The following is a 25,059-nucleotide window of genomic DNA, read 5'->3' as shown; positions in this document are numbered from 1 at the left end:
TTTTAATTACACCTATTTGGGCTGGAGAGACAGCTCAGCAGTTAAGAGCACTGACGCTCTTCCAAAGGTCCTGAGTTCAAATCCCAGCAACCACATGGTGGCTCACAACCATCCATAATGAGATCTGATGCCCTCTTCTGGAGTGTCTGAAGACAGCTACAGTGTACTTACATGTAATAAATAAATAAATCTTTTTAAAAATTACACTTATTTCTTTAGTGTGTATGTGGGGCACTGTGTGTGTGTGGAGGTCAGAGGACACCTTTCAGAAGCTGCTTCTCTCCACCCACTCTGGGGGTCTCAGGGATCCAACTCAAGACCTGATGCAATGCTTCAACCACCTTCCGGAGCTGGACCATCCTTTTTCTCCCTAGAGACATTTAGTATTCCAAACAATTTATTCCATTTGAAGCACCTACATGCCCATCAACACAGCCCCCCAAACCCCGAGCTGAGCCATCTTGTCAGCCCTTTTGAAAAAGGCTACTTTTTGAAAACAGCTTGTAAAAGGGAGGTGATTTCTGAAAGTGCACATCTTTTAATCAGAGTAAACAACATCTTTTTTTTTTTAAGTGACCTCCAAGCCGTTGTCTGGACAGACTTGAATTTACAATACTTGTGGGGTAGGTAAGGGTTAAATAAAATGATATAAGGAAAAAAATAAGATGTAAGTCCTTTCTAATGCAAGGCTTAAGATGAACTCAAAAGCTGCTGTTGCTGGGTGTAATTCTGTCTGCCTGCTCTTCCTGTGAGAGAAGAGGAATGAAAAGGTAGTGGCTCTTGCCCTGAGCACTTCTGTTGCCACAAGATGACACGCAGCAGCCATACTGTCACCACTGTATGTGCCTTCGTTATTTATTGTATGTATTTTATATATTTTATGTATGCTGTAGCTCTCCTCAGACACACCAGAAGAGGGCATCCGATCCCATTACAGATGGTTGTGAGCCACCATGTGGTTGCTGGGAATTGAACTCAGGACCTCTGGAAGAGCAGTCAGTGCTCTTAACTGTTGAGCCATCTCTCCAGCCCTCACTGTCTGTGCCTTCTTGAACTATTGACTCCCTCCTGCTCATTCCTCCCTTTCCCCTTCCCCACCCCACCCCTTCTTTCTTCTGTGTTGGCAGTCAGTCCTAAGCCTAAGTGTGCCAGACAAATGCTCTCTCACTGGCTCTCTGGGGCACAAAGGTTTTCCTGTGTCATGGCTACTGCTACTACTTATTGTTTGCTGTTGTTTGGAAATGTGCAAACACAGGCCTTTAGGGTCATCTTGTGCAACAGTTCCATCAGTTAGGTATTAGACACATTTTGTGGAGGACTCATTAAGTCTGAGCACAGTGGTGCATGCTTGTATCCCCACTGTAAGAGTGGCTGAGGCAGGAGGACTGCTGGGAGTCTGGGGCCAACCTTGACTGCATAGATAAATTTGAGGTCTAGGCCACAGAGCAAAACCAGAAGAGACACTAAAATCTAGAAAGGCAAAAAGCCCAGTAAGTAACATAACTGGGAAGAAGCAAAACCCAGCCAGAGCTCCCAGATGGGATGGGAAGGGCATTCCAGGCTGCCCTCAACTACACTGCAAGTTAGAGGTCAGTTTGGGCTATGAAACTCTACTTCAAAAACAAACAAACGGACTGGAGAGATGGCTCAGCGGTTGAGAGCACTGATTGCTCTTCCAGAGGTCCTGAGTTCAATTCCCAGCAACCACATGGTGGCTCACAACCATCTGTAATGGGATCTGATGCCCTTTTCTGGTGTGTCTGAAGAGAGCAATAGTGTACTCATATACATAGAATAAATAAATCTTAAAAAAAAAAATAGCCAGGCAGTGGTGGCACACACCTGTAATCCCAGCACTCTGGGAGGCAGAGGCAGATGGATTTCTGAGTTTGAGGCCAGCCTGGTCTACAGAGTGAGTTCCAGGACAGCCAGGGCTACGCAGAGAAACCCTGTCTCGAAAAAACCAAATCCAAAAAAACCAAAAATAAATAAATAAATAAATAAATAAAAAGGTAGCCACCAGTTCACTGAGGATGTCAGCCGACTCCAGTTTCCTCCTCCACGGGTAGCTCAGATTAATCCTAACTGGTTATTTGCTCTCTTGCTCCTGAGCTGTTGTGGTCCACACCCACTGTGCCAAGCACCCTTGGTGACGCCAAGGCAGGACATTATAACTTATTAGTGACCTCAGATCCCACACAGCGCCAGTATGAATATGACCGTCCTCACAAGATACTCCATGTCCTCACTGCCCTGACCTCCTGATCCCCTATGTGGCCTGATTCCATAGAACTCTCTGGAAACTTTTCTTGGACGGCTCATAATCATCCTTCCTCTAGTAAAATCTCTGAGGAGAGCTGATTTCATCCTGTTTTCCCCTGGGCTATTGTTTCATTCCCGGCTGGTCAAAAGTTCTCGAACACATCGTCCTTGGAGATGGTCAATTCCCAGCTTTCCTCCCAACGCCTTGCTCTTTTCCTTCCTGTAAGACTGTAACCCACACATGTGACACCTCCCCCTACACACACACACACACACACACACACACACACTGCACAGAACAAATACATTAATTTATTTTTGGATTTGGTTTTTTCCAGACAGGGTTTCTCTGTATAGCCCTGGCTGTCCTGGAACTCACTCTGTAGACCAGGCTGGCCTCGAACTCAGAAATCTGCCTGCCCCTGCCTCCCAAGCGCTGGGATTTTTTTTCTTTTTTTTTTTTTTGGTGTTTTGAGACAGGGTTTCTCTGTGTAGCCCTGGCTGTCCTGGAACTCACTCTGTAGACCAGGCTGGCCTCGAACTCAGAAATTCACCTGCCTCTGCCTCCCAGAGTGCTGGGATTACAGGCGTGTGTCATCACTCCCTGATGGCCCGGCTTTTTCTGTTTTTGTTTTTTTGGCTTTTTAAAAAAAGATTTATTTTATGTATGAGTACACTGTAGCTGTCTTCAGACTCACCAGAAGAGGGCGTCAGATCTCATTATGGATTGTTGTGAGCCACTATGTGGTTGCTGGGATTTGAACTCAGGACCTTCAGAAGAACAGTCAATGCTTTTAACCGCTGAGCCATCGCTCCAGCCCCTTCTTTTTTTTTTTTTTCCTTCTTTTTTCTTATTAATTCTTAGTGCCCACACGGCACCTAATAGCAGTCTATAACTCAAGTCCCTGGGCCTCTGTGAGCCCTGCACATAGGTGGTACACAGATTTACATGCATGCAAAACAAACATAATGCATAAAATAAAATCAACTTTTTAAAAAAATATGTCAAACAGATATGTCAAAGCAAACAAACCCAAAAAATAAAGAACCTCAAAACCTCAAAACTCAATTAAGCCAAATATAAATACTGAGAAGACTAAAAGCCAAAAGACAGAGAAAGACAAACACCTTACAAAAATTACACTAAAGACAATAGTTCAGGCAAGGCAACACATCTCTGTAATCCTAGGCCTAGAGAAGCTAAGATGGGATACCAACATGGGTTATGCAGTGAAGACTAGCCTGATTTATATAACAAGGGCTTATCTGGGGTCTGGGGAGACTCGGAAGGTTGTGCTGATGTCAGAAAGCTAGCTCTGAAATAAGGAATATTACCAGAAACAAAGAGGGGCATTTCACAATGATAAAAGAGCCCACTTATGAAACATAAAATCTGGCCAGGCGGTGGTGGCGCACGCCTGTAATCCCAGCACTCTGGGAGGCAGAGGCAGGCAGATTTCTGAGTTCAAGGCCAACCTGGTCTACAGAGTGAGTTCCAGGACAGCCAGGAACACACAGAGAAACCCTGTCTCAAAACACCAAAAAAAAAAAAAAAAAAAAAAAAAAAAAAGGAATTCAAGGACTGAAGAAATGGCTCCGCCAGTTAAGCACACAGACTGCTCTTCCAGAGGTCCTGAGTTCAAATCCCAGCAACCACATGGTGGCTCACTGCAGAGTACTCATATAAATAAAAATAAATCTTAAAAAATACAGTTAATCCCACAGACTAAACCACCAACCAAAGAGTACAGATGGAAGGACCCATGGCTCCAGCCGCATATGCAGCAGAGGATGGCCTTGTTGGGCATCAAAGGGAGGAAAGGCCCTGGTCCTGAGAAGGCTCGATGCCCCAGTGTAGGGGAATACCAGGACTGGGAAGCGGGCCTGCGGGGTTGGGGGGGTAGGAAGGGGGTATGGGATAGGGGGTTTTCAGAGGGGAAACCAGAAAAGGGGATAACATTTGAAATGTAAATAAAGAAAATATCCAATAAAAAACAAATGTTAAAAAACAAAGGAAGTCAAGCCTGACACAATGAGCAGCAACAAAACCAACGCACTTAGATTTCAACATCCTCTCACTTGCTGACAGGATTTTTCAGTCTCTGCACAATCAACATTTTAAGGCCAAGTTTTATTGTTTTGTTTGTTTGTTTGTTTGTTTATAGACAGGGTTTCTCTGTGTAGCCCTGGCTGTCCTGGAACTCACTCTGTAGTCCAGGCTGGTCTCAAACTCAGAAATCTGCCTGCCTCTGCCTCCCAAGTGCTGGGATTAAAGGCGTGCGCCACCACTGCCTGGGCTGCAGAGGCTGTCCTGTGCGTCGTTGGGTGTTCAGTGGCCCCTCTGCTCTCTCTTCCTGTACTCAGTTCCTAGGGATGCTATAATCAAGTGCTCAAAAACAAACACTTTATGGCAACAACAAGGCGCTTCAGTGGGTGGAGACTCACTCCAGCTGGAGACAGGAGCGACATCAGTGTCGTTTTGCTCTACATGCTGTTTGTAGGGCTTTACCCTCAACAGCAACACACACACAGAGCCAGTCCACGTGCTAGACAATACAGTAAGTCTGTAACAGGGGAGCAAACCTTGGAGGCCGCATTCCCAAAGCCCTGTGCCCTGGAGCTCACCTCCTTGTGTGGGCCCCTCTCCCACTGTGCCAGGGTTGGCCTAAGGGGTCAGTAAATTGTGGAAAATGATGACATGCCCCTCCCAAGACCTTCATTTCTCCCCCCCCCTCCGTCCTTCTCTCAGCTCTCTTATTGAAGCAGGCCAGCTTTGTGCGCCTTATAAGCAGAGCTAGAGAGACCCACGCAGTTAGTGACTGAGGCTAAGTCCCTGCCTACAGCAGAATGAGGCTGAGCCTAAGTAGACAATCCAATCCTATGGAGCCTGCAGGCCAGGGTAGACATCAATGGAAACATCACCAGTGGTGCAGAGCCAGGAGTACGGAGCCAAGGACCTCTGGGTTTATGTGCACATGTGTCCAGGTAATTCACAAATGCCTGCTGTAAACCACAGGTGTGCCATCACCACCACCTCACCAACCCCTGCCCACCACTGTGACTATGGAGGCCAGAAGTATGTATCAGAGCTGCTGGAAGTGGAGTGAATTAACAAGGCAATTGCCATCTGCCTGACTCAGGCAGCCGGGAACTGAACTGAGCTCAACTCAGTGTAACCATTTCTCCAACTCCTATGTGTTCACGAGGCAGGGTCTCATATAGCCCAGTCTGTCCATGACCTCCGTAAGGAGCTCAGGCTGATGTTGAATTTCTGATTTTCCCACCTCTATCTCCCAGTGTTGGTTTAATAGATGTGTACCACCACACCCAGCTAACATCACTCTCCTAAATAAATGAAAACAAAATATAATCTGTAGGATGCCTCTAAAGCAATCCTTAATGTGAAAAGGATAGTTTTTAATGGATGGTTAGAAAAGGGGTTGGGGGGCTGGAGAGATGGCTCAGCTGTTAAGAGCACTGACTGCTCTTCCAGAGGTCCTGAGTTCAATTACCAGCAACCACATGGTGGCTCACTACCATCTGTAATGAGATCTGATATCCTCTTCTGGTGTGTCTGAAGACAGTTACAGGGTACTCACATAAAATAAATAAATCTTTAAAAAAAAAAAAACAGAGAAAGAAAGAAAGGAAGGAAGGAAGGAAGGAAGGAAGGAAGGAAGGAAGGAAGGAAGGAAGGAAGAAAGAAAGAAAGAAAGAAAGAAAGAAAGAAAGAAAGAAAGAAAGAAAGAAAGAAAGAAAGAAAGAAAGAAAAAGAAAAAAGGTCTCCATTAATAATCTAAGAATCTAGCCGGGCAGTGGTGGCACATGCCTGTAATCCCAGCACTTGGGAGGCAGAGGCAGGCAGATTTCTGAGTTCAAGGCCAGCCTGGTCTACAGAGTGAGTTCCAGGACAGCCAGGGCTACACAGAGAAACCCTGTCTCAAAAAACAAAAAAAAAAAAACACAAAAAAACAAACAAACAAACAAAAACAAAAACAAAAAAACCCCCTAAGAATCTATTTTAAGAAACTAAGGTAGGGGGCTGGAGAGATGGCTCAGCAGTTAAGAGCACTGACTGCTTCTCCAGAGGTCCTGAGTTCAATTTCCAGCAACCATATGGTGGCTCACAACCATTTAAAAATAGAATCCAATGCCCGTTTCTGATGTGTCTGAAGAGGGCAAGAGTATACTCACAAAAAAATAAATCTTAAGAAAGAAAGAAAGAGAGAGAGAGAGAGAGAGAGAGAGAGAGAAAGAAACAAAGAAACTAAGGCAGGTATGGTGATGTACACCTTTAATCCCAGCACTTGGGTACAGAGGCAGGTGGATCTTTTGAATTCAAGGCTAGCCTTGTCTACAGAGCAAGTTCCAGGACAGCCAGGGCTACACAGAGAAACCTGTTTAGAAAAACCAAAAAGATTAAAAAAAAAAAAAAAAAAAAAAAAAAAAGGCTAGAGGAGCTAGGAGTGGTGGTACATACCTCTAATTATAACTCTTCAGGAGTTCAAAAACAAAGACAATTAAAAGTAGAGAGTATCAATAAAGCCAAAAATGATCAATCTCGGGCAGAGCACACCACTGATTCCCATCACTTGGGAGGCTGGGGCAAGATTATGAATTCAAGACCAGTTTGGTCTATTCAAGCAAGACCTTCTCTGAATAAAAAAGCAGCAAGTGAGATGACTCAGTGGGCCTCTTGAAACTTCCAAACATTAAACCCATCAAAGATTACTCTATTTTGTCAAATAGCATTTGGTGTTATAGACAACAAATTTCTTTATATTTGCCCACTAAAGAGCCTTTGTATGTTCTCAGTTGTGGGGTGTTGCTTCTGAATAACGTGCTATTTACAATTATGCATGAGATTTTATGTGTGCACAGGTCTTAATTTCTCTTCAGTAAATTCCCAGGTATTAATAGGTCACCTGGCAAGTGAATTTTTACAAGAAGTTTGTTCAATTCCTTTTCCAAAATTGGCTAGCTCATTCTATTCCCAAACATAATTGGGAGCAAAGCTCTGCATCCTCACCAGCTTACAGTACGTACCCTTCCAACCAAGCACACAATATACAGAATAAAGATCTTAAACTGGGTTAAGCCTTTCAAGTGCTGGAATTACAGATGAGTCTTGAAGCCAGGCCGAGGGACGATAATCTCAAACTGAGGACCAGAAAGGTCCTCGTCACCAAATCAGGATTCGTTCACATTGTCCTTGCTCCTACCGCTCCGGTTCATTTTCCTACCCTCAACCTGGCTGCTGGGACAGAGTACTTCACACGCGACACGTTTTTGTTTGGTTCTGCTTACTGCTAAAGGACCCACTAATCGACCCCAACTTAGGTGTAGGGGACTCCCCGCTAACTCCGCCCCCTTCGGAAAACGCGAGAACTCGCAACTCAGTTTTGTCCTAGCTCTATGGTTGGAGGACCTAGCTACACGCTGGAGGACTCAGAAAGCACGACCAATGAGCCCGTCGCTCTTGTGCACGTGTCAAGAAGACTGGCTTCCTATTGGTTTATATTGCAGAAGCCCGCCCAACAACTTCCGGACGCGTTCTTTAAGTTAAGGCCGCCGGCTTGTTCCGGCCTCTTATCGACGGGGAGTTCTCTAAGGTAATGTGGTCTTTGAGTGGGCAGAGAGGCTGCACCGCTTGTGCTGGGCGGCCGGCGATGATGACACTCCATACAAAGCACGCGTTAGACTGCTGATCCGGGTGATGCGAATCGGAGTCTGAGCCGACTGCGCTGGCAGCGGGGGATGGCGGGCCCAGCCAATGTCCGCACCCTCACCCTTTGCTTCTCTTTCAGGTCTCCCCTGCGCAGGACAGCAGACAGCGTGGACTTCCACAACCTGTCCCCAAACCTCTGAATAAAGTGTTTCGACAACACCGCTGGTGTCTGTGTATCATTGTCACCGACGCGCCGCCTTTGAGCCCCCGGCACACCTTCTCGTGGTGCCGGGGGTTAAGCTGCGGCGCCATAGCACCTTGCTGGCGCATAACTGGGGCCGCCTGCCCTTCGCGGGTGGCCCTTTTAACCGCTAGCCACAGGCTCAGACCAGCCTACTACACGGCATTTTGGGAGTCGAAGGCAGATGGTGTGCCTAGGCCTTAAATCTAGGTTTGGGAGTAACTAAGGCCCGAGTGATCCTTGCTCAAGTAGGTCCTGTCCTTTATCCTAACTCCAAGTGTGGGCAGTGTCGGCCTGCGGTAAAATGAGTGGGGGGAACCTTGGAGGTGTACGGATGCACACGGTTGGGAAGACTGAAGTGGGGGTTGGTAAATCAGGCTTCCTAGGGAAGTGGAAGGACATAACAAAGAGATAGGAAACATGAGAAAGGAAGCTATAAGGGGCAGGTCCAAAAAAGCAGTTTTTCTAGAAAACGAGATTAATAATTACTCCGTGTTTGTGGTCCTTAACATGGGTGGCTAAAACTAGCCTGGTGAGAGTCTCTGCATTCATCATCCTGTGGGCTTCTCTTAAAAAATAACATGCTTATCTCGTGTTTGACATGAGATATTTATTTTGTGAATAATGCAAGCCATTGCTAAGTTCCCACATTTTTAGCTCCGCGGGGTACTGTCTCCCGGTTGTGGGTCTGTCTAGTCTTACCTTTACTGCAGACCAGTGAACAAGACAGGGATTCTTGACAGGCAAGTGGGAAAAATTAAAGCAGTACACTGACTGGAATGGTCAAGTAATTTGTCATGTTTTAATGGGATGATTAAAATAAAGGCTCAAATAAGTTTTCAATATATTAATTTCTTTAAAGTCATCTTCAAGCAAGGTGCTGTTTAAGAAAAAAGAAGTAGCTTTGTCCACAGATACTAAATTATCAGAAGTTACCCAACGTAATTTGACATTGAGTGCAGCTTTAAACAAAACCTAGTAGGTCTTCTCAAAGCAAATTATACAATTAGAGCCCCCGAATTTGTAAACTAAACATTCTGACACAAATGCACAAACTTAAGTTGGCAACATTAAGAAAAGGTCACAAGTGCATGTGAAGATGTAGTGCTAGCCACGGAGTAGAGAAAGTTTAAGTCCATTTGGCCACCAGAGAAGGGGACTGCCACAATCCCCCAAGCCAGTTAGATGAGCAAGGCTCCCCCACCATCCTACAGCACACAGAAAAACCAGAGAACAACACTTTGGCTCCCGCTTTCTGGCCCCACCCATCTGTACCAGGGAGGGACAATCGGTCATTGTGTGCAGAGTTCTGACATTGTCACATACGCTCATACCTCTAGAAAAAAATCAGGATTGGAAAGCAAGGTGATTGTGCCTCTTTGGGATGAATGGTTTGATCTCATGGCTTTGCCTGATGCTCATATGAAGCTCACTGTCCCCACCCCCGGTTTACGTGTGGGTGTGTGTGTACTATGGCTACTTGCTTCCAAAATGTACAATTTAATATGAAAAAAGTTGCTATGCCTATTTTATCACCAATGAGATGGCTCACAAACCTACGCTCCACACAGGTTACCACAGTGACATCCTCCAAGTGTGGAAGGCCGCAGCCATGCGTACAAAGTGTAGAGTGGAAAATGTCCCATTGTGCACCAGCTGCCTGAGGAAAAGCTTTGGAGGAGTCGAAAGGCAAGGGGAAGCCTTCCAGTTGTACAGCTTGGCTCTGAGTGTGCTCCTCTGCTGTCATAAAACCTGGTAGACTTTTAAAAGCCACGATGTGAGTCAGCTGTAGGTCCGGCTCTACCATGACAGTTCTTCAAGTCTCCTTTGCCAGTCCAAAGCTTTGCAACAGACAAACCAGATACTAGTTAGTCACCAGATGCAGGGAATGACACCTCAGTGGGATGGGCCAGCAGGCAGAGGGCAGAAGCAGTCCTTTAAGAGACAGTGGCTGTGGCACCAGTAAAGGCCACCCCCACAGAACAGATGGCAGCCACAAATCCCACACCTTGAGCTGGGTCTCATAATACTGGGAATGTCCCATCTTCAGCCGTCACAGCTGGTCAGAGGCCTCCACAGGCGGCTCTTTCAAGAGGCAGGAGGCGGAGCGAGGGTCCATGGCTGAGTGCATGAGAGGGATATAAACATCGTCCATGTTTGGCATGACGAAGACTTTCTGTAGGGAGACATTAAAGGACAGCCATGTGTCAGGCAATCGCTCTCCTATCACATATCAAGTATTTTCCTATACATTCCAAGCATGTTCTATCATGCTGTCTCTAGATGTGTGTGTCAATTTTAATTGCTTCCCACCGTATTTATTGAAACAAGTCTTTCACTGAATTTAGAGTTAATATGACTAGACTGGCTGGCAGTGAGCTGGGATTTTATGTGCATGCTGGATATTTGAACTCAGACCTGGGCAGCACGCACTTTACTAAATGGCCAGCTCCTCCATTCCTCAACTTTAAAAGAGCCAAGGAGCTGGCAAGGCGGCGCACACTTTTATTCCCAGCACTTACGAAGCAGAAGCCAGCAGATCTATGCACTCAAGGCCCACCTGATCTACAGGGTGAGTTTCAGAGCAGCCATGGCTATTACACAGAGAAACCATGTCTGGAAAAACCAAACAAACACAGGAAGAACGTGGTGTGTCAGCTTTGAGGCAAGAGCCCTCAATTTCACATACAATGTATATATGTATTAACTATGTAAGAAATGTTCAACTTTAGTGCAGGAGAACTGGTTTAGCAACTGTAGTATTTCAAAATCACGTTCATGATATATTCAAGGTGAATTTATTCTTTTAAATCTTAACACAAATGTAAGCTGAGGTTTTTACATCAAGGAAATCCTAATATGGTGACAGCACAAAGGATATTCAGCAGTACATGGTGATTGTTCTTTGCACACTACGTGTGTGTGGATTCTGACATGCAGTTGTGCTTCAGCAATGCTCTTAGAGAACCAAGCAGGCATGCAGGGTCCCGGCAGGAGCAGTGGAGGCCTCAGCTTTCCAACTGTCTCCAGGATCAGGCACCAATCAGTCTGTCCTCTCTCCCTGACTCTCCCCTTTGCTCCCTGTAGTCCAAGACCCCCAAAAGGGCTCCCCACCCAGATGATAACAGGACCCAGGGATGCAAGAAAAATGAAAAGCCCAAGGGCATGGAGTTTCCCTGTTACCAGGCTGAAAGCATTTCTCCATCTGGTGAAAACAGTAGGCTTTTATCGGAAACTAGTTATTAGTTATATTTAATCTCTAGCTTTTAAACAGTAATAGTTCTTTAAAAGACAAAAAGCTAAGGGCCAGGAGGAAGGTTGAGCAGGTGCAGGTGCTGGATCCTGAGTCTAGACCTAAGCTTAGCCACTGGCACCCTCGTGGCAGAAGAGAACCGACTGCAGGTTGCCCTCTGACACCCCACCCCCACCCCCCAACACAAAAACTAAAGTGGGGCCCGGGGAGACAACTCTTTCACTGAAGTGCTGTCCTTGCAAGTGTGAGGGCCTGAGCTTAATTCTGAAACCCCAGAAGCTGGGCAAACCCAGTGCTGGGAAAACAGGCAGTCAGATCCCTGGCCCCATAGCCAGCCAGTCTACACTTCCTTGTCCAGCTCCAGGCCACTGAGTGACCCTGTTACAAAATACGAGGTGAACAGCACCTGAGGAATGACACACACACACCCCAAACTTAAAATATACCAAAGAAAAGTAATGCAAATATTCTTCAAAGAGGTAAATTTGTGCCTAACTAACTAAAGCATTTGCTAACCCATACATTTTGAGGTACTTTGATTTTTCTTAACTTTGAGACAGGATCTCTCCAGGCTGCCCTGGAACTCAGTATGTGGAGCAATCTGCCCTGCCTTTGTCTCAAGTGTTGGGATTAAATGTATTCACCCCCATGCCTAGCTTCCATAAAACTTCAAGACTGCCGGGCAGTGGTGGTGCACGCTATAATCCCAGCACTCTGGGAGGCAGAGGCAGACCTGGTCTACAGAGTAAGTTCCAGGACAGCCAGGGCTATACAGAGAAACCCTGTCTCGAAAAAAACCAATCTAAAAAAACAAACAAACAAACAAAAAAACAAAAAACCCAAACAAACAAAAAGCAAAAAACCCAAAAACCTTCAAGACAGCCATACTTCAAATGTTGGATCAAGTGGCCGAGCTGGGGTAGATCGGTTCAATGATGAGTGCTTGCTTAATATATGCAAGGCCCTGAGCTTGATTCCCATCACCACAACAAAGTAAAACAAAACAAAAACCTGATCAAAATCGGAAAGAAATAGCTCATCCCAGGCCTGGGACACTGCTACTATCCTTGGTGGCAGAGGCAGTGAGCAGGTTGGGAAGAACATCTCTGCCCACCAGCCAGGAGCTGCTGACAGCTCAGTTCCTGACTTCATGCAGGACAAAGGCAAGGCCTGCAGAGTCTCTGCGGGCTTACCGTACAGGGCACCGTCATCCTGCCTTTAAACACACCTGCTGGGTTTCTTTGGAGTCTATTTCATGTAAAAGTTTCAGAGTCTTTGAAACCATTCCTAAAACATTAAGCCCAAGCCTGAGCACAGAGGATCTGGACCCAGATGAAGTCCAGGGCCCCCTTTCCACTCAGTGCCCTTAAACTCTGTGGGGGGAAAAACAGGGCAGTTTTACCTGAAGCTCCTGCTCCAGTTTCTTCTCAATCCACTCTGTCACATGAACCAAAGTTACTTCTCTCTCTCCGAGTTTTGGCCGAGCTTTCAGCTCCACATACGGTGGCTTCCGGAAACCATACCTTTGTGAAGAAGACAGTAACCACATTTAAGGAGAGGGAGGAAGTGGGCAAACACGGGCACCACAGAGCCCTCACTGGCAGGGGCTGATCACCAATCATCTCCAGTTCTGAACCGCCACACTCCTAACTCAGCACAGCACACGGGAGCTCACACGACTGTCTGCTGTACAGTGACAGCGCTCCGAGGGATTCACACCAGAGCTGACCACGGGGAAAAGCCGAGAGATCGACTGCAGAAGGGTGGGGACTGAGCGTTGCTTTAGGGTTCTTATTCCCCTAAAATGGCAATGGCCTTTTTCTTTGTATTTTTAACAGCAATAAGGTGTTCTCATTATAAAAGCCAGAACTTTTTGGAAGACACAGCCTCCTTCTAAATGGTGTCTCTATGAGAGGGTACTGTCCTAAGCAAGCTCAGGCAGAGAAAGGTCTACACACTGCTTTTTTCCCCCCACCATGTGCCAAGTCCTGTTTTTCTCACAGTCTTGCTATGAAGGCTGGGCTGGCTTAGAACTCTCCATATCTTCCTGTCTCTGCCTCTTGAGTGCTCAGGTGACAGGACTGTGATGCCTTACCCGCCTCACACCCTGTCACCCCTGCCTCACCCATCACACCCCTGCCTTGCCCCTGTCACATGCAGACTGGCACTCAGCTGTTGGCAGTGTCCAGAGCAGCAGAGTGACGTGGAGCACTCAGGAGGCGAGGCAGGAAGATCAAAGACACTGACTAAAATGAAGAGGAATAGCGAAGTCCTGGAAGTCTGTTCTGAGGAACAGTGACAGACATCACTGTCTGGCTTCCCTCACATCAGAGTGCGTGTCGCCATCTCATGAGAACAAAACAGACATAGACATGAGACCCCTTTGACACCTCACAACTATCTCTAGTTATGAACTAAAGGCCCAAAAGGATTGTTACTTTAAGGTGGATAACAAAGAAACTAGGTATCAGTGTGGTATGTGAATAGGTATGGCCCCCAGACTCAGGTGTGTGAACAAGGATGGCCCCCAGACTCAGGTGTGTGAACATTTGAGCCATGGGGAATAGCACCATTAAGAGGTGTGGTTTTATTGAAGGAAGTATGTCACCGTGGAGATGGACTTTGAGGTCTCCTATTCAAGCTCTGCCCAGTGCGGAACAGTCTCCTTCTCTGATCCAGCTGTAGCCTCTTGGCTCCCCAGACCCATGCTTACCTTACACTGCCATGCTTCCTGCCATGAACGGCCTAAACCTCTGAAACTGTAAGCCAGACCCAATTAAAAGTTTTCCTTTATAAGAATTGCTGTGATCATGGTGTCTCTTCACAGCAATGAAACCGTAACTAAGACAATCAGTTATCATCCATCCATGAAGGGCTAGGGCAAGAGATGAAAGGACGCAGAAGCAACGAATTATGAAGGCGGTCCACTCAAAGTAACACTGGAATGTCTGAACAAGTTTCCTTTGAGGGCTTTGACGCCACCAGCTGTGGTGTGGACTGAAGGTGGAAGACGCTTGGGACCCGTGCACATTAGCGGATGCACCTAGCGGCTGTAGGGCAAGACGCAGAGTCAGAAAACAAGGATGGGCAGGGTGTAAAGCTCTGTGTGCCCCGAGTGTTCTGCCCCTGGAAGCGGGAACTGGGTTCCACAGACAAGAGTAAAATGTGATGCAGATGGAGATGAGGAGGATGAGGATGATAAGGAAACTGAAGAAAAAGCTCCAGGAAAGAAATCTATGAGACACTCTAGTCAAAAACGCACTAAACACAAACCAGAATGGAAAACCTTAAATCTATCAACACCAAGATCAAAAGAATCAAAAGAATCCTTCAAAAAACAGAAAAAAAATTCCCAAAGCACCAAATGGACCTAGTTCTGTTGAATACATTAAGACAAAAATGCAAGCAAGTATAGAAAAGAGAACGGATTTCCCTTTGTTTGTTTGTTTGTTTGTTTGTTTTTTGGATTTGGTTTTTTCCGAGACAGGGTTTCTCTTTATAGCCCTGGCTGTCCTTGAACTCAGAAATCCGCCTGCCTCTGCCTCCCAGAGTGCTGGGATTACAGGTGTGCGCCGCCACCACCGCCCAGGACGGGTTTCCCTTAAAAAAAAAAAAAAAAGTGGAGCCAAGTTCATAAATCATGTAAGAGGGTACTGGAGACTTCTGGCAGTGGAGAAGGCCTCTGTAAGAAAATGGTTAAGGGGGCTGGAGAGATGGCTCAGAGGTTAAGGGCACTGACTGCTTCTCCAGGGGTCCTGAGTTTAGTTCCCAGCAAACACATAGTGGCTCACAACCATCTGCAATGGGATCTGATGCCCTCTTCTGGAGTGTCTGAAGAGAGTGACAGTGTACTCACATACATAAAAGACCTCTTGTTTAAAAAAAGAAAGTGGTTTAAACAGCTTGAAATATCCCATGTTCCTTCACGTCTGTAGCAGCTGATATTTAATGCCTGCCTGTCACACAGATCCTAACCTGCCCTTTCACAATGCACAGTAAAAGCTTTCCCGCTGTGTTCCACAAATGCCGACTGCCAAGAATGTGGGATCTAACATTCCTGTTTAGTTTTCAGGGATGTGACCCCATCCTTTACGTGGTGTAGGTATGAATGGAATGTCAGGATAGGACACAGTCACACTGGTGGGCAGACAGGGATGGTGAGGAGACAGAAATGTACGTGTGAAATAAACTCAGTATTTAAAGTTTTTAAAAAGTCTAGATAAGACACTGAGCTAAAACTGAGACCTAAAACTTTATTTATTTTTTTAAGATTTATTTATTTGTTTTATGTAAGTACACTATCACTGTCTTCAGATACATCAGAAGAGGGCATCAGATCCCATAACAGATGGTTGTAAGCCACCATGTAGTTGCTGGGAATTGAACTCAGAACCTCTGGAAGAGCAATCAGTGCTCTTAACCGCTGAGCCATCTCTCCAGCCCGAGACCTAAAACTTTAATCTGTTGTTGACAGTGTTATACAAACATAGTAAAAATGTCACATTGCTGTGCTTCCATTATGTTTTGTGTTGTTGTTCTGTTTTTGTGGTGTGAAGGACAGAAAAAGGGCCTTGAACATGCTGAGCATATTTCTTACCAGTGAGTTATCTGCTCTATCTAAAACTCAACAGTTAAGAAAAAAATGTATCAACTCACTATTTTAGAATAACCTTTTACAGTAAGGTATTGAGCAGTGACTATTTCTGGAGTATATGAATGTGAGCTTTTTTAAAAAAAGTATATGAGTACAAAAAATGTATATGAGTACACAGTAACTGTCTTCAGATATACAAAAGGGCATCGTGCTCCATTACAGATGGCAGTGAGCCACCATAAGGTTACTGGGATTTGAACTCAGGACCTCTGGAAAAGAGGTCAGTGCTCTTTCTTAACCAATGAGCCATCTCTCCAGCCTATTTTTTCCACATTTAAAAAAATGTAACATTGTATGTAAGTGTACATGTGTATGTGTGTACACAAAGCTATGTGAATGCTGGGACGCATGTATGTGGAGGCCAGAGGACAACCTGCAGGAGTCAAGTCTGTCCTTCCTCTGTGTGGGCTCCAGGACTGAGCTCAAGTTGTCACCCTGCTGGCCTCCTCCTCTCTTCACCTTTGCTTTATTAATCATTCACTTAAACAACAAAAAACCAAACCAAACCAAACCAAAACAAACCAAAGCCAGTCTAGGAACTGGGGATATGGCTTCAGTTAAGAGCTCTGGCTGCTCTTCCCGGGGACCTGGGTTCAGTTCCCAGCATCCACATGGTGACTGAGAACTGTTTGCAACTCCAGTTCCAAGGGAGCCAATACCCTATTCTGGCCTCTTTGGCAACATGCATAGATTCGGGTACTTATGCATACATATAAAACAAAACACATCTTAAAATAAAGTAATACTTAAACCATTTACAAAGGCTCCATTTGAGTTTTACTGGGAAACACTGGCATTGTTGCTGAATCATCAGCGACTTCCTCAAACCTTCCTACAAAGCCTGCCGGACACCAAGGCGATGGGAGGCACAGGCCATGTTGTGATGGACTGTATAGTGGAGCTTTCATTTTGAGTGTCATTTACAACACAGTGAGAGCTCTGAGATCTAGTCCTCACCACTTACAGTTATGACTATTCTATGGGACTTAAAGACTACCAGTTTTTAACAGAGATTCACAGAGACGCTGGGCCTGTGAATAATTCCTTCATCAATTCTAAACTGTGGTTGGGCACTGTAAGACCCCTCCCTACGCCTTTAACGCTGAAACCCTGGGGAGTATGCCGGTCATGGCTGTGTCTTCAGCATCCTCAGGTGGTACTTCCACCTGGAGCCTCCTCCTCAGAGAGCCTCCTATCACAACACCAAGGCCTCACTGAGGGAGCATCTCCTCACTGCCTGGCCTCTGCTGCATGTGTGACTGCCATCTGTTAAGGAAGAAGGCCTTGAGAAGCCTGAGCCAGTGCTGTGCTTCCAACCCAGGCTGGGCAGAGATAGGGGCTGACTACAAAGGGTCGTTGGCAGTAATAGTGGATGAGTCAGCTTTAGAGAAAGGAGGACAATGACAGAAACAGCCCCTCCCACAAACCTCACATTCACCTTAACCCTTCCTGACATGTGAAGACCATCCTTAAAAATGTACAAGAAGTTGGGCGGTGGTGGCGCACACCTTTAATCTCAGCACTTGGGAGGCAGAGGCAGGTGGATTTCTGAGTTCGAGGTCAGGGTGGTCTACAGAGTGAGTTCCAGGACAGCTGGAGCTACACAGAGAAACCCTGTCTCAAAAAAAAACAAAACAAAACAAAACAAAAAGTACAAGGGACAGTCACGGAAGAAAACACAATGATTAATGATTGGCAGGAGTCTACTAAAAGCAGTGTGGAAATGCTCTTGTCCAGGGTTAAGTAAGCTGGAACTTTTGTGGTCACATGCTAAGGGGATGACTTAAGGGCATACACACCATATCCGGTCAGTCGGAGGCGGTGGGATGTTGACCGCCAAGGTCCCTCGGCATTCTTGCACTTCCACAGTTAGCAGCAGTGGTGTATTAGAGACTTCTTCAATCTTCTTTTTAATGAATTCTGTCTCTGTTGCTTTTTGGAAATATTTTGATTTGGTGATCTTATCAACAAACCTCATAATCTTACTTGTTCGATGACCTCCAACGTACCTTCAAATACAGAATGCAGAGGTGTGTTAGCGTGGGTCAGGGGAGCAGGGTTCCAGGGATCAAGTTCAGACCGTCAGGCTGGTGCAAGTGTCTGTCAAGCCGTCTCGCTGGCCCTAAATACCTTCCACTGGCACGAGCCTTGTGGCTGCACTGCTCTCCATAGCTTTCCCACTGTGACATGACACACTGTGGTCAGGTCACTCTGATTGTGGTGGACTGTCCTGTGTACATAGGACAGCTAGCAGTATCCTTGGCTTCCAAGGATTAGATAGCAATAATGTTCTCCTTGTTGAAATAATCAAATGTGCAGGTCCCCACTGTGGGGGTTGACTCCCCTTTGGTTGACAACTACTTTAGAGAACACGCGCAGGTCAGACAGAACATTCTGACTGGACAGTGGACATCTGGACAGGGTCATCCCACCGAGGAGGAGGCTCCTTTGTACCACTCTGAGACTTAGCATGTTTCCTTGTCCTACGGGGAACCTGTTTCTAGACAGACCCACGCTGCACTGACAGACAGAAAGCAGCAATCTAAGGACTATCACGCCAACACCTGGAGCTCTTCAAGGGCTTGGAACCTGCAGCTCTTCCTTCATAGGTTTAGGACTTCAGGGAAAAAGCACTTGCTCACTATCACAGACACAGGGAGAGTAGCAAGTGGCTTCTTCACATCCTCTGCAGTTTCCGACATCATGGATAGTGAGAGTATACACAGAACTACAAGTGTGTTGGGGGTGGGGCTGAGTCCAGGGCCTTGCACATGCTGAATGAGCTACAACCACGGAACACCTCCAACCCTGAGAGGTGCTGGGCAAACATCTGTGCTCTCATCTCATCTTCTGTGTGACTTCAAAGAGAGCAGGCTGCCATTTACTTACAAGTTTCTGAATCACCTGGTGCTGTAATCTTACATTTATTTCCTTTTAAATAATGTGAAGGTCTTTATGGAAAGGCATGTGGTATACTCTGATCATTACACTACACAGACACAGAGAGCGAACCCCAGATGGAGCTCATGATCTGGAGGAGCAGCTAGGTCAGCCACAGCATCAAACTCACAAGAGTCCGGACCCAAGCCTCTGAGCTCCGTGGAGAGCAGGAGCAAGCAAATGGGGCTGAGGCGCACGGGTCCCCTCTTGCTGAGACCACCAGGGGGAGGTAGTGTGCAGACTGCGCCCTCGGAAGACCAGGAGCACTTCTAGCTACAAGCCTTTCCTCCTAAGTCTCTGATAGTTACTCAGACTGCAAGGCAAAGCCAAAGGCTTCCCTTGGAGGATGTTTCACTCAGCGTACAGGTAGACGCTGGGAGGGGGGTAAAGGCAGGCTAAGTTCTGGCTGCTGCCTTGCCCACTAAACCTCCAGAGGCCCCGTCCACTCACCCTTCGGCCCCAGGGAGTGGCTGTTTGTCTCCAGTGCTGGGTTCTGGTGGGTCATCTTCCTCAGAGGAGCCGGCACTGGAGGATTCTTCATCACTGTCAGCCAGACAGTATGCCCTGGGCCTGCACCTGAACAGAGAGGACATGTGCAAATGCAAATGTGTACACACGCACACGCGCACACACATGCACACACAGAGGGTCAAGAAGAAACCTCTGCCATATGTTGCCAATGTCACTAAGAGAGAATCCAAGATTTCTTGGATTGGCTGTTTACTCAGTAAATTCTAGCACCAAGTCCCCTGACAGGACTGCGGAGACTTGGGCCTGGAACAGTTGGCTTTGGAACATGCACCAGAATGACAGGTGGTGGAGTGGGATGAAATCACATAAAATGTAGGAGCCAGGTGGTAATAGTGGTGGTGGGGGTGGTGGTGGTGGCGGTGGAGGTAAACAGGAAGAATAGATAGAGCAGGGTTATGATGGCAGCTTAGTGCTGGTGACGTGACCGCCTTACTAAGGATGAGGTGTGCAGGCAAGTCCCTTGTCTATGGCTTAATTGCCCCTTGAATTAGTTTTGACCAACTGGTGAGATTAGATACATTACACCATGCCTGCTCCATCTCCTGGGGGCAGGGTCACAGAGAAAGCCCAAAGTCACAAGGTGCCAAGTCTCAAGGGACTCAAAAAAAAAGCACCTCACACAAGAACTTAGGGACTTTTCTAGAACAGCTCAAACTTAGACCAGGATTTCCAGCCCCTTATAAATCACTGCCCTTCACTAAACTTGTTAGGGTTCCAGAGGGGTGGGGCTTGCTGGAACACCAGCAGAGCTGTGGGACCAAGGTTTCCTTCTAAGGTGCACCAGAGGCTTCCCGACCTAGCAAAGATGTCTGCCTGCTTATGAGATGACTAGCTGGCCCCATCTCTACAGCTAAGGGACTCAACTAGGGCTGCCAGGGACAAAGGACAGAGCCGTCTCTGAACACTACTGAGCAACAACATCCTAAACACAGCCTCAACCTGCTGACCAGGGCAAAGTACTCAGACCAGGAAAGATGGTGCAGCGTCAGCCCAGCCTCCCTGTCACCGCTGTTCTCAGGTTCTTGACACCTCCTTGAGCCACTAGAAATCCACTGGGGTAACTGTTTCCTGATTCATGGGGGTCAAGGGCAGAGCACACAGCCCCATGCATGAGCGCCAGGCTGAGCCTCTCACCCTGAAACCAGAGCTGGCTGTAAGATGATCCCAGGCAGGACACGAGAACCTGCTCACCCTGACTGGAATGGAGCCGGAGCAGCACCCACAGGCCGGGCTTCAGTGTCAAAGGGGATGTCCCCTTGAGAAGCCCCTCCTCATCTGAAACACCTGCTCCCTGTTCTGCCAGCAGGCCAGGCGATTTAGAATGCTTCTGTGCCCTTGCCGCTCAGTGCTGCCTCAGAGGTCCTGTGGGAAAGCCACCCTCACAGAGCTCTTGGCTTTCAAATCTATACAGAAAATTCAATTCTCAAAAAAGCCTCTGACCTGGGTCAGAAGGAGAGTCAGAAAGGTAAACTGCCGGCGATTACACAACTGCCCCATATGGCCACTAGTCAAACAGCTATGTTGAGCTGTGTTCAAGCCTCGTGCGGACAGGTACGGAAACTGGCCTAAAGGCCCAGGGCAGGTCCTCATCCACACACAGCACAGAGCACCTGGGATCACAGTGAGGTCTGCCGAGCTGTGGACCCTCATGTCCCCACCAATGCGTGCCGTCTGGCACCGGCATCCCCTGGGTGGAAGATGCCAGCGGGTAGGATGACAGAGCGCTGCGCTGAGCTCTGAGGTTCCGGGATGAATGAGTCCTCTGCAGGACAGAGGGCGAGCTGCACACTGCTGCTTCAGGCGAGTAATTCGGACAATGCTGCCTGGGCATCAGATGCTGTGGAGTCTGATTCTGACTAAATGGCATTTCTATCACCCAAAATGGGAACTGTGTAATGTGGAACCTAGGACCACTGTGTGACTAATATTTGGCTCAGACAGTTTTTACAACTAAATGGGCATTTTATGCTCTCGACTTTATGATGTCAATAAGAGCTCTAGAGACACAGTATATGTCCTCAGAAAAGATGTGTAGGACTTGAGAAACTACTGGTTTTAAACACAACTCAGAATTCCTGAAAGGGTTCTATCCTCTCAGAGAACCACTGAACAGGCTCATTCCAGTTACATGGCCTCTGGTAAAAGCCACTTAAGAAGTGTGCCTACAGTCAGACACAGAGAAAGTCAGTTATTTCATCGTGGTCTGTCTTGGGCTTTTTTTCCCCCTTTCTTTTTTGAGATGTGGTCTCACTTTGTAGTCCAGGCTGGCCTGGAACTCACTATGTAGCCTAGGTTGGCTTCAGGCTCAGGCTAAGACTCAAGCCGCAGGTTCTCAGGTGTTGGGCTTGCCAGCATGACCACCATGCCTGGCTCCATTGTTTTATTTCCTGTTCAATTATCACTTCTGGCAAAGTCCAGCAGTCAGTCAGCCTTTTGGTTGTCTGACTGTCTGTCTCTTTTTGCCTGCACATGTCTGTGTTAGACACATGTGCAGTGTCTTCAGAGGCCAGAAGACAAAAGATGGAACTGGAGTTACAGATGGTTATGAACTTCTATGTGGGTGCTGGGATTTGAACTCTAGTCCTTTGGAAGAACTCTGGATGGCTGAGATAGCTCTCCAGCCCCATATGCAGGTTCTCAGACTACTTGCAAAGCAGGCTGGTTGTTGTCACTTTGGAATAGTTAAAATGGCAGATGCCAGAGGCAACTGTAAAAAACTTTCAGAGTAAATGAGTATGCTCAACAGCGCTGGGGGGGCCTCACTCCTCAGAATGCATTCACTTTCTTTTACGTATAAGAAACCAGTCTCACGAATAAGCTGCATGTGCATACGGACACAGACAGACAGATACACACACACACAGGACAAGACCTTGCCATGGGCTCCTTGGCTCCTTGGGAGATCAGGCCTGGGTGAGGGTGAGGAGACCACGCAGTGGCCTGCACGGCACCGAGCACTGCATCGCCCCACTGCCCAGTTAGAGGCTCTGTCACGTAGGGTGCATTCCTTCTGACTTGTTAAAGGCCTTTACAGGTTTCTCCCTGAAGTTTAGACTGCTCAGCGCCTTCTTCCTTCCCCTCCACTCCCGCAGCACTTGGGATTGAGCCTAGGGTCTCCCCCATGCTAAGCTCTCCCACTGAGCTACACTCCCAGTCCCTGAAATCCATTTGACTGCCTTGCTGCCCCAGAGTGGTTTAACAAGTGCGCAACAAGAAGACGACGACAGCAGATTGTGGAAGCACAAGCTTGAAAGACAAATGCCCACAAACGACTTTCAGAAGGAGCCGATTTCAGCCTAAAGCAACTTAGGTTTCAATTTCTCTTGCTCTCTGGGGATCACTATAAGCAAACTTCCCACTAGAAGAGAGAAATTCTCTCTGTGCCCCAAGAGCACAGTCACTTGAGTGGGCACTGAACAAAACAGTGAGGTGGCCATGGCCCTGCCAAAGCTGGGCCCTGGGGCAAACCCATGTGTGGCGTGAGGCCTGGAGGGGTGGAGGAGGCTGGAGAGAAGGCCTGGAGAAGAGGCTGCTGCCGGCCTCCACGGAGTCCACACTAGGCTGTTCACCAGGGTTTAATAACAGCTACCACAGGGACTGCCTCTGTCCCTCCTGTCCTTAGCCTCATGGTGGCCAGCCACATGTGCTCATGGTTGAGGAGCAGAGAGGACAGAATGCTTCTGGAACAAGTTCTGGAATCGTGAACGCACTTTTGGGGGTTTCAATGCTTCAGAACTCTGAGCCAAACAATGGCCATGGAAACATTTTTTCTGTGATAAAGGGAGGGTCTAGAGTCCTCAGCTTCTCCAAGAATCCATTTCTCAGACATTTTTCCTCCCAAGGGAAGGGCTCTGGGGTGGTATTTCTCTTTGTATTGAGAAGCGATAGCAAATTACCTATCAATGTATATTTCAACATCCTCACAGGAAGAAGATAGACATTACATTCAGGATGAAACGATGGTTTCAGAAATACATTCAACCATGGAAGCCACATTCCCAAAGAAAGCGAGTCTTTTCAGTGTAAACACAGCATCCTGTGAGCAGCCAGTGAGTAGATGTAAACCGGATGTAGAGCCAAGACAGCCAGAAACACAAGTCACTATGGAGTGCGTGAAAGACAAGACCAAGCGACCTACTGCCCAGCTGATGTGCATGCCCTGCCTTCCCAACAGAGCCTGAACCCCTGCGCTGGGTACAGCTCTTTCCAAAAGGTCCTCACTCAAATCCTTATGACCAACGACTGCTCTGGCCCACTCCCAGTTTGTAGATACACTGGGGAAAAAAGTGTTGGAGATCAAACCCAGGGCCTGGCCCATGCTGGGAAGCCGGTCTCCCCTGAGCTACATCTCTAGCCTGGGGGCCTCATTCAGACCGTGTCTGCCTATATGGTGGTTTCGCAACTCCATTGTCAGACAGCTAGACTGGCACTGCTCAGCTATGGTGATCAGACTGGAGAGGAGCAGCAGATAAAAAGTCAGGTCTGACTACAGGCTAGATCAGGACCCTATCTCTCTGTCAGCAGAGCCTCACACCTGCCCTCAGCCTCCCTGAGCCCTTGGACTGTGCCTTCAAGCCTGGGAACATGATGAAATGACATTGTCTTGTGGCGTCAAATGGGACCAAACCATGGTCAGCACGCACAGGGTGTAAAATGGTACACGGGGAGTTGATGAATACCACTCACCAGAAAATACAAATCCACAGATTGCCGAGTCCAGATATATTTTAACACACAGCAGAAAAGTGAAAGGAAGATAGCAGATACAAGTTAGATTGTGTGCTGCAGCTGCAGCTCTCCAATTATTAAAACAGGAACACTTCAACACATGACCGGATAGATCAGGATGGTCTAAGCAAAAGAATGTCCTTGAAGATGCCACTCAACATCCTGGGTCTATCAGCACTGAAGGCCTGGAGAGGGTCAATCAGCTGATCTCTATGCAAAAAGTCCAGGAGCCCGGTCTTGCACTTAGGTCACCATGGCCGTCCTGGCCACCATGGCCGTCCTGGCCACCATGGCCGTCCTGGCCACTGGAGTTTAGTCCCTGCAGAGGGCTGGGGATGGGAGAGGCCACACCCTTTATTATTTTTGTTTGTTTGTTTGTTTTTACTTTTTGGTTTTTTGGATTTGGTTTTTTTCGAGACAGGGTTTCTCTGTATAGCCCTGGCTGTCCTGGAACTCACTCTGTAGAGCAGGCTGGCCTCAAACTCAGAAATTCGCCTTCCTCTGCCTCCCAGAGTGCTGGGATTACAGGCGTGCGCCACCACCGCCTGGCTAAAGATTTATTGATTGATTAATTGATTGATTGATTGTATGTAAGGACATTGTTGCTGTCTTTAGACACCCCAGAAGATGGCATCAGATCTCATTACGGATGTTTGTAAGCCACCACGTGGTTGCTGGGATTTGAACTCAAGACCTTCAGAAGAATAGTCAATGTTCTTCACTGCTGAGCCATCCATCTCTACAGCCCCGGCCATAGTCATTAACTTGGTTCAAACAGTGTT

At 47.2% G+C, this 25,059-nt stretch overlaps 1 protein-coding gene, 1 long non-coding RNA gene and 2 other non-coding genes across 6 annotated transcripts in view; 3 read left to right on the top strand and 1 right to left on the bottom strand.

Annotated features, from left to right (window-relative positions):
* Window positions 1-7,735: 7,735 nt before the first annotated feature.
* Window positions 7,736-8,149, top strand: LOC127693850 (uncharacterized). The gene is made up of 2 exons (XR_007979759.1): window positions 7,736-7,874; window positions 8,070-8,149. It is a non-coding gene; the product is annotated as an uncharacterized LOC127693850 (long non-coding RNA).
* LOC127695685 (small nucleolar RNA SNORD104) lies at window positions 7,929-7,998 on the top strand. Its single transcript, XR_007980055.1, has one exon. It is a non-coding gene; the product is annotated as a small nucleolar RNA SNORD104 (small nucleolar RNA).
* Window positions 8,150-8,180: 31 nt separating the features above from the next.
* Window positions 8,181-8,313, top strand: LOC127695732 (small nucleolar RNA SNORA76). Its single transcript, XR_007980091.1, has one exon. It is a non-coding gene; the product is annotated as a small nucleolar RNA SNORA76 (small nucleolar RNA).
* A 641-nt stretch (window positions 8,314-8,954) lies between these two features.
* Tex2 (testis expressed 2) overlaps window positions 8,955-25,059 on the bottom strand; it is a 114,179-nt gene continuing 98,074 nt past the window's right edge. For 2 of the 3 annotated variants that reach the window (XM_052195055.1, XM_052195054.1), the window contains exons 9-12: window positions 19,469-19,594; window positions 17,878-18,087; window positions 12,827-12,947; window positions 8,955-10,347 (exon numbers count right to left, since the gene is read on the bottom strand). In XM_052195055.1, the coding sequence (XP_052051015.1) occupies window positions 10,225-10,347; window positions 12,827-12,947; window positions 17,878-18,087; window positions 19,469-19,594 (580 nt within the window). In that variant the 3' untranslated portion in view covers window positions 8,955-10,224. Of the gene's footprint in view, window positions 10,348-12,826; window positions 12,948-17,877; window positions 18,088-19,468; window positions 19,595-25,059 lie in introns of those variants that run through there. The other variant, XM_052195056.1, reaches the window with a different exon arrangement.

This window comes from Apodemus sylvaticus, chromosome 10, assembly GCF_947179515.1.
Source record: "Apodemus sylvaticus chromosome 10, mApoSyl1.1, whole genome shotgun sequence".
NCBI classification, from domain to species: Eukaryota; Metazoa; Chordata; class Mammalia; order Rodentia; family Muridae; genus Apodemus; species Apodemus sylvaticus.
The sequence above is the reverse complement of the archived record's forward strand: the minus strand, read 5'-3'. Positions and strand labels throughout refer to the sequence as shown.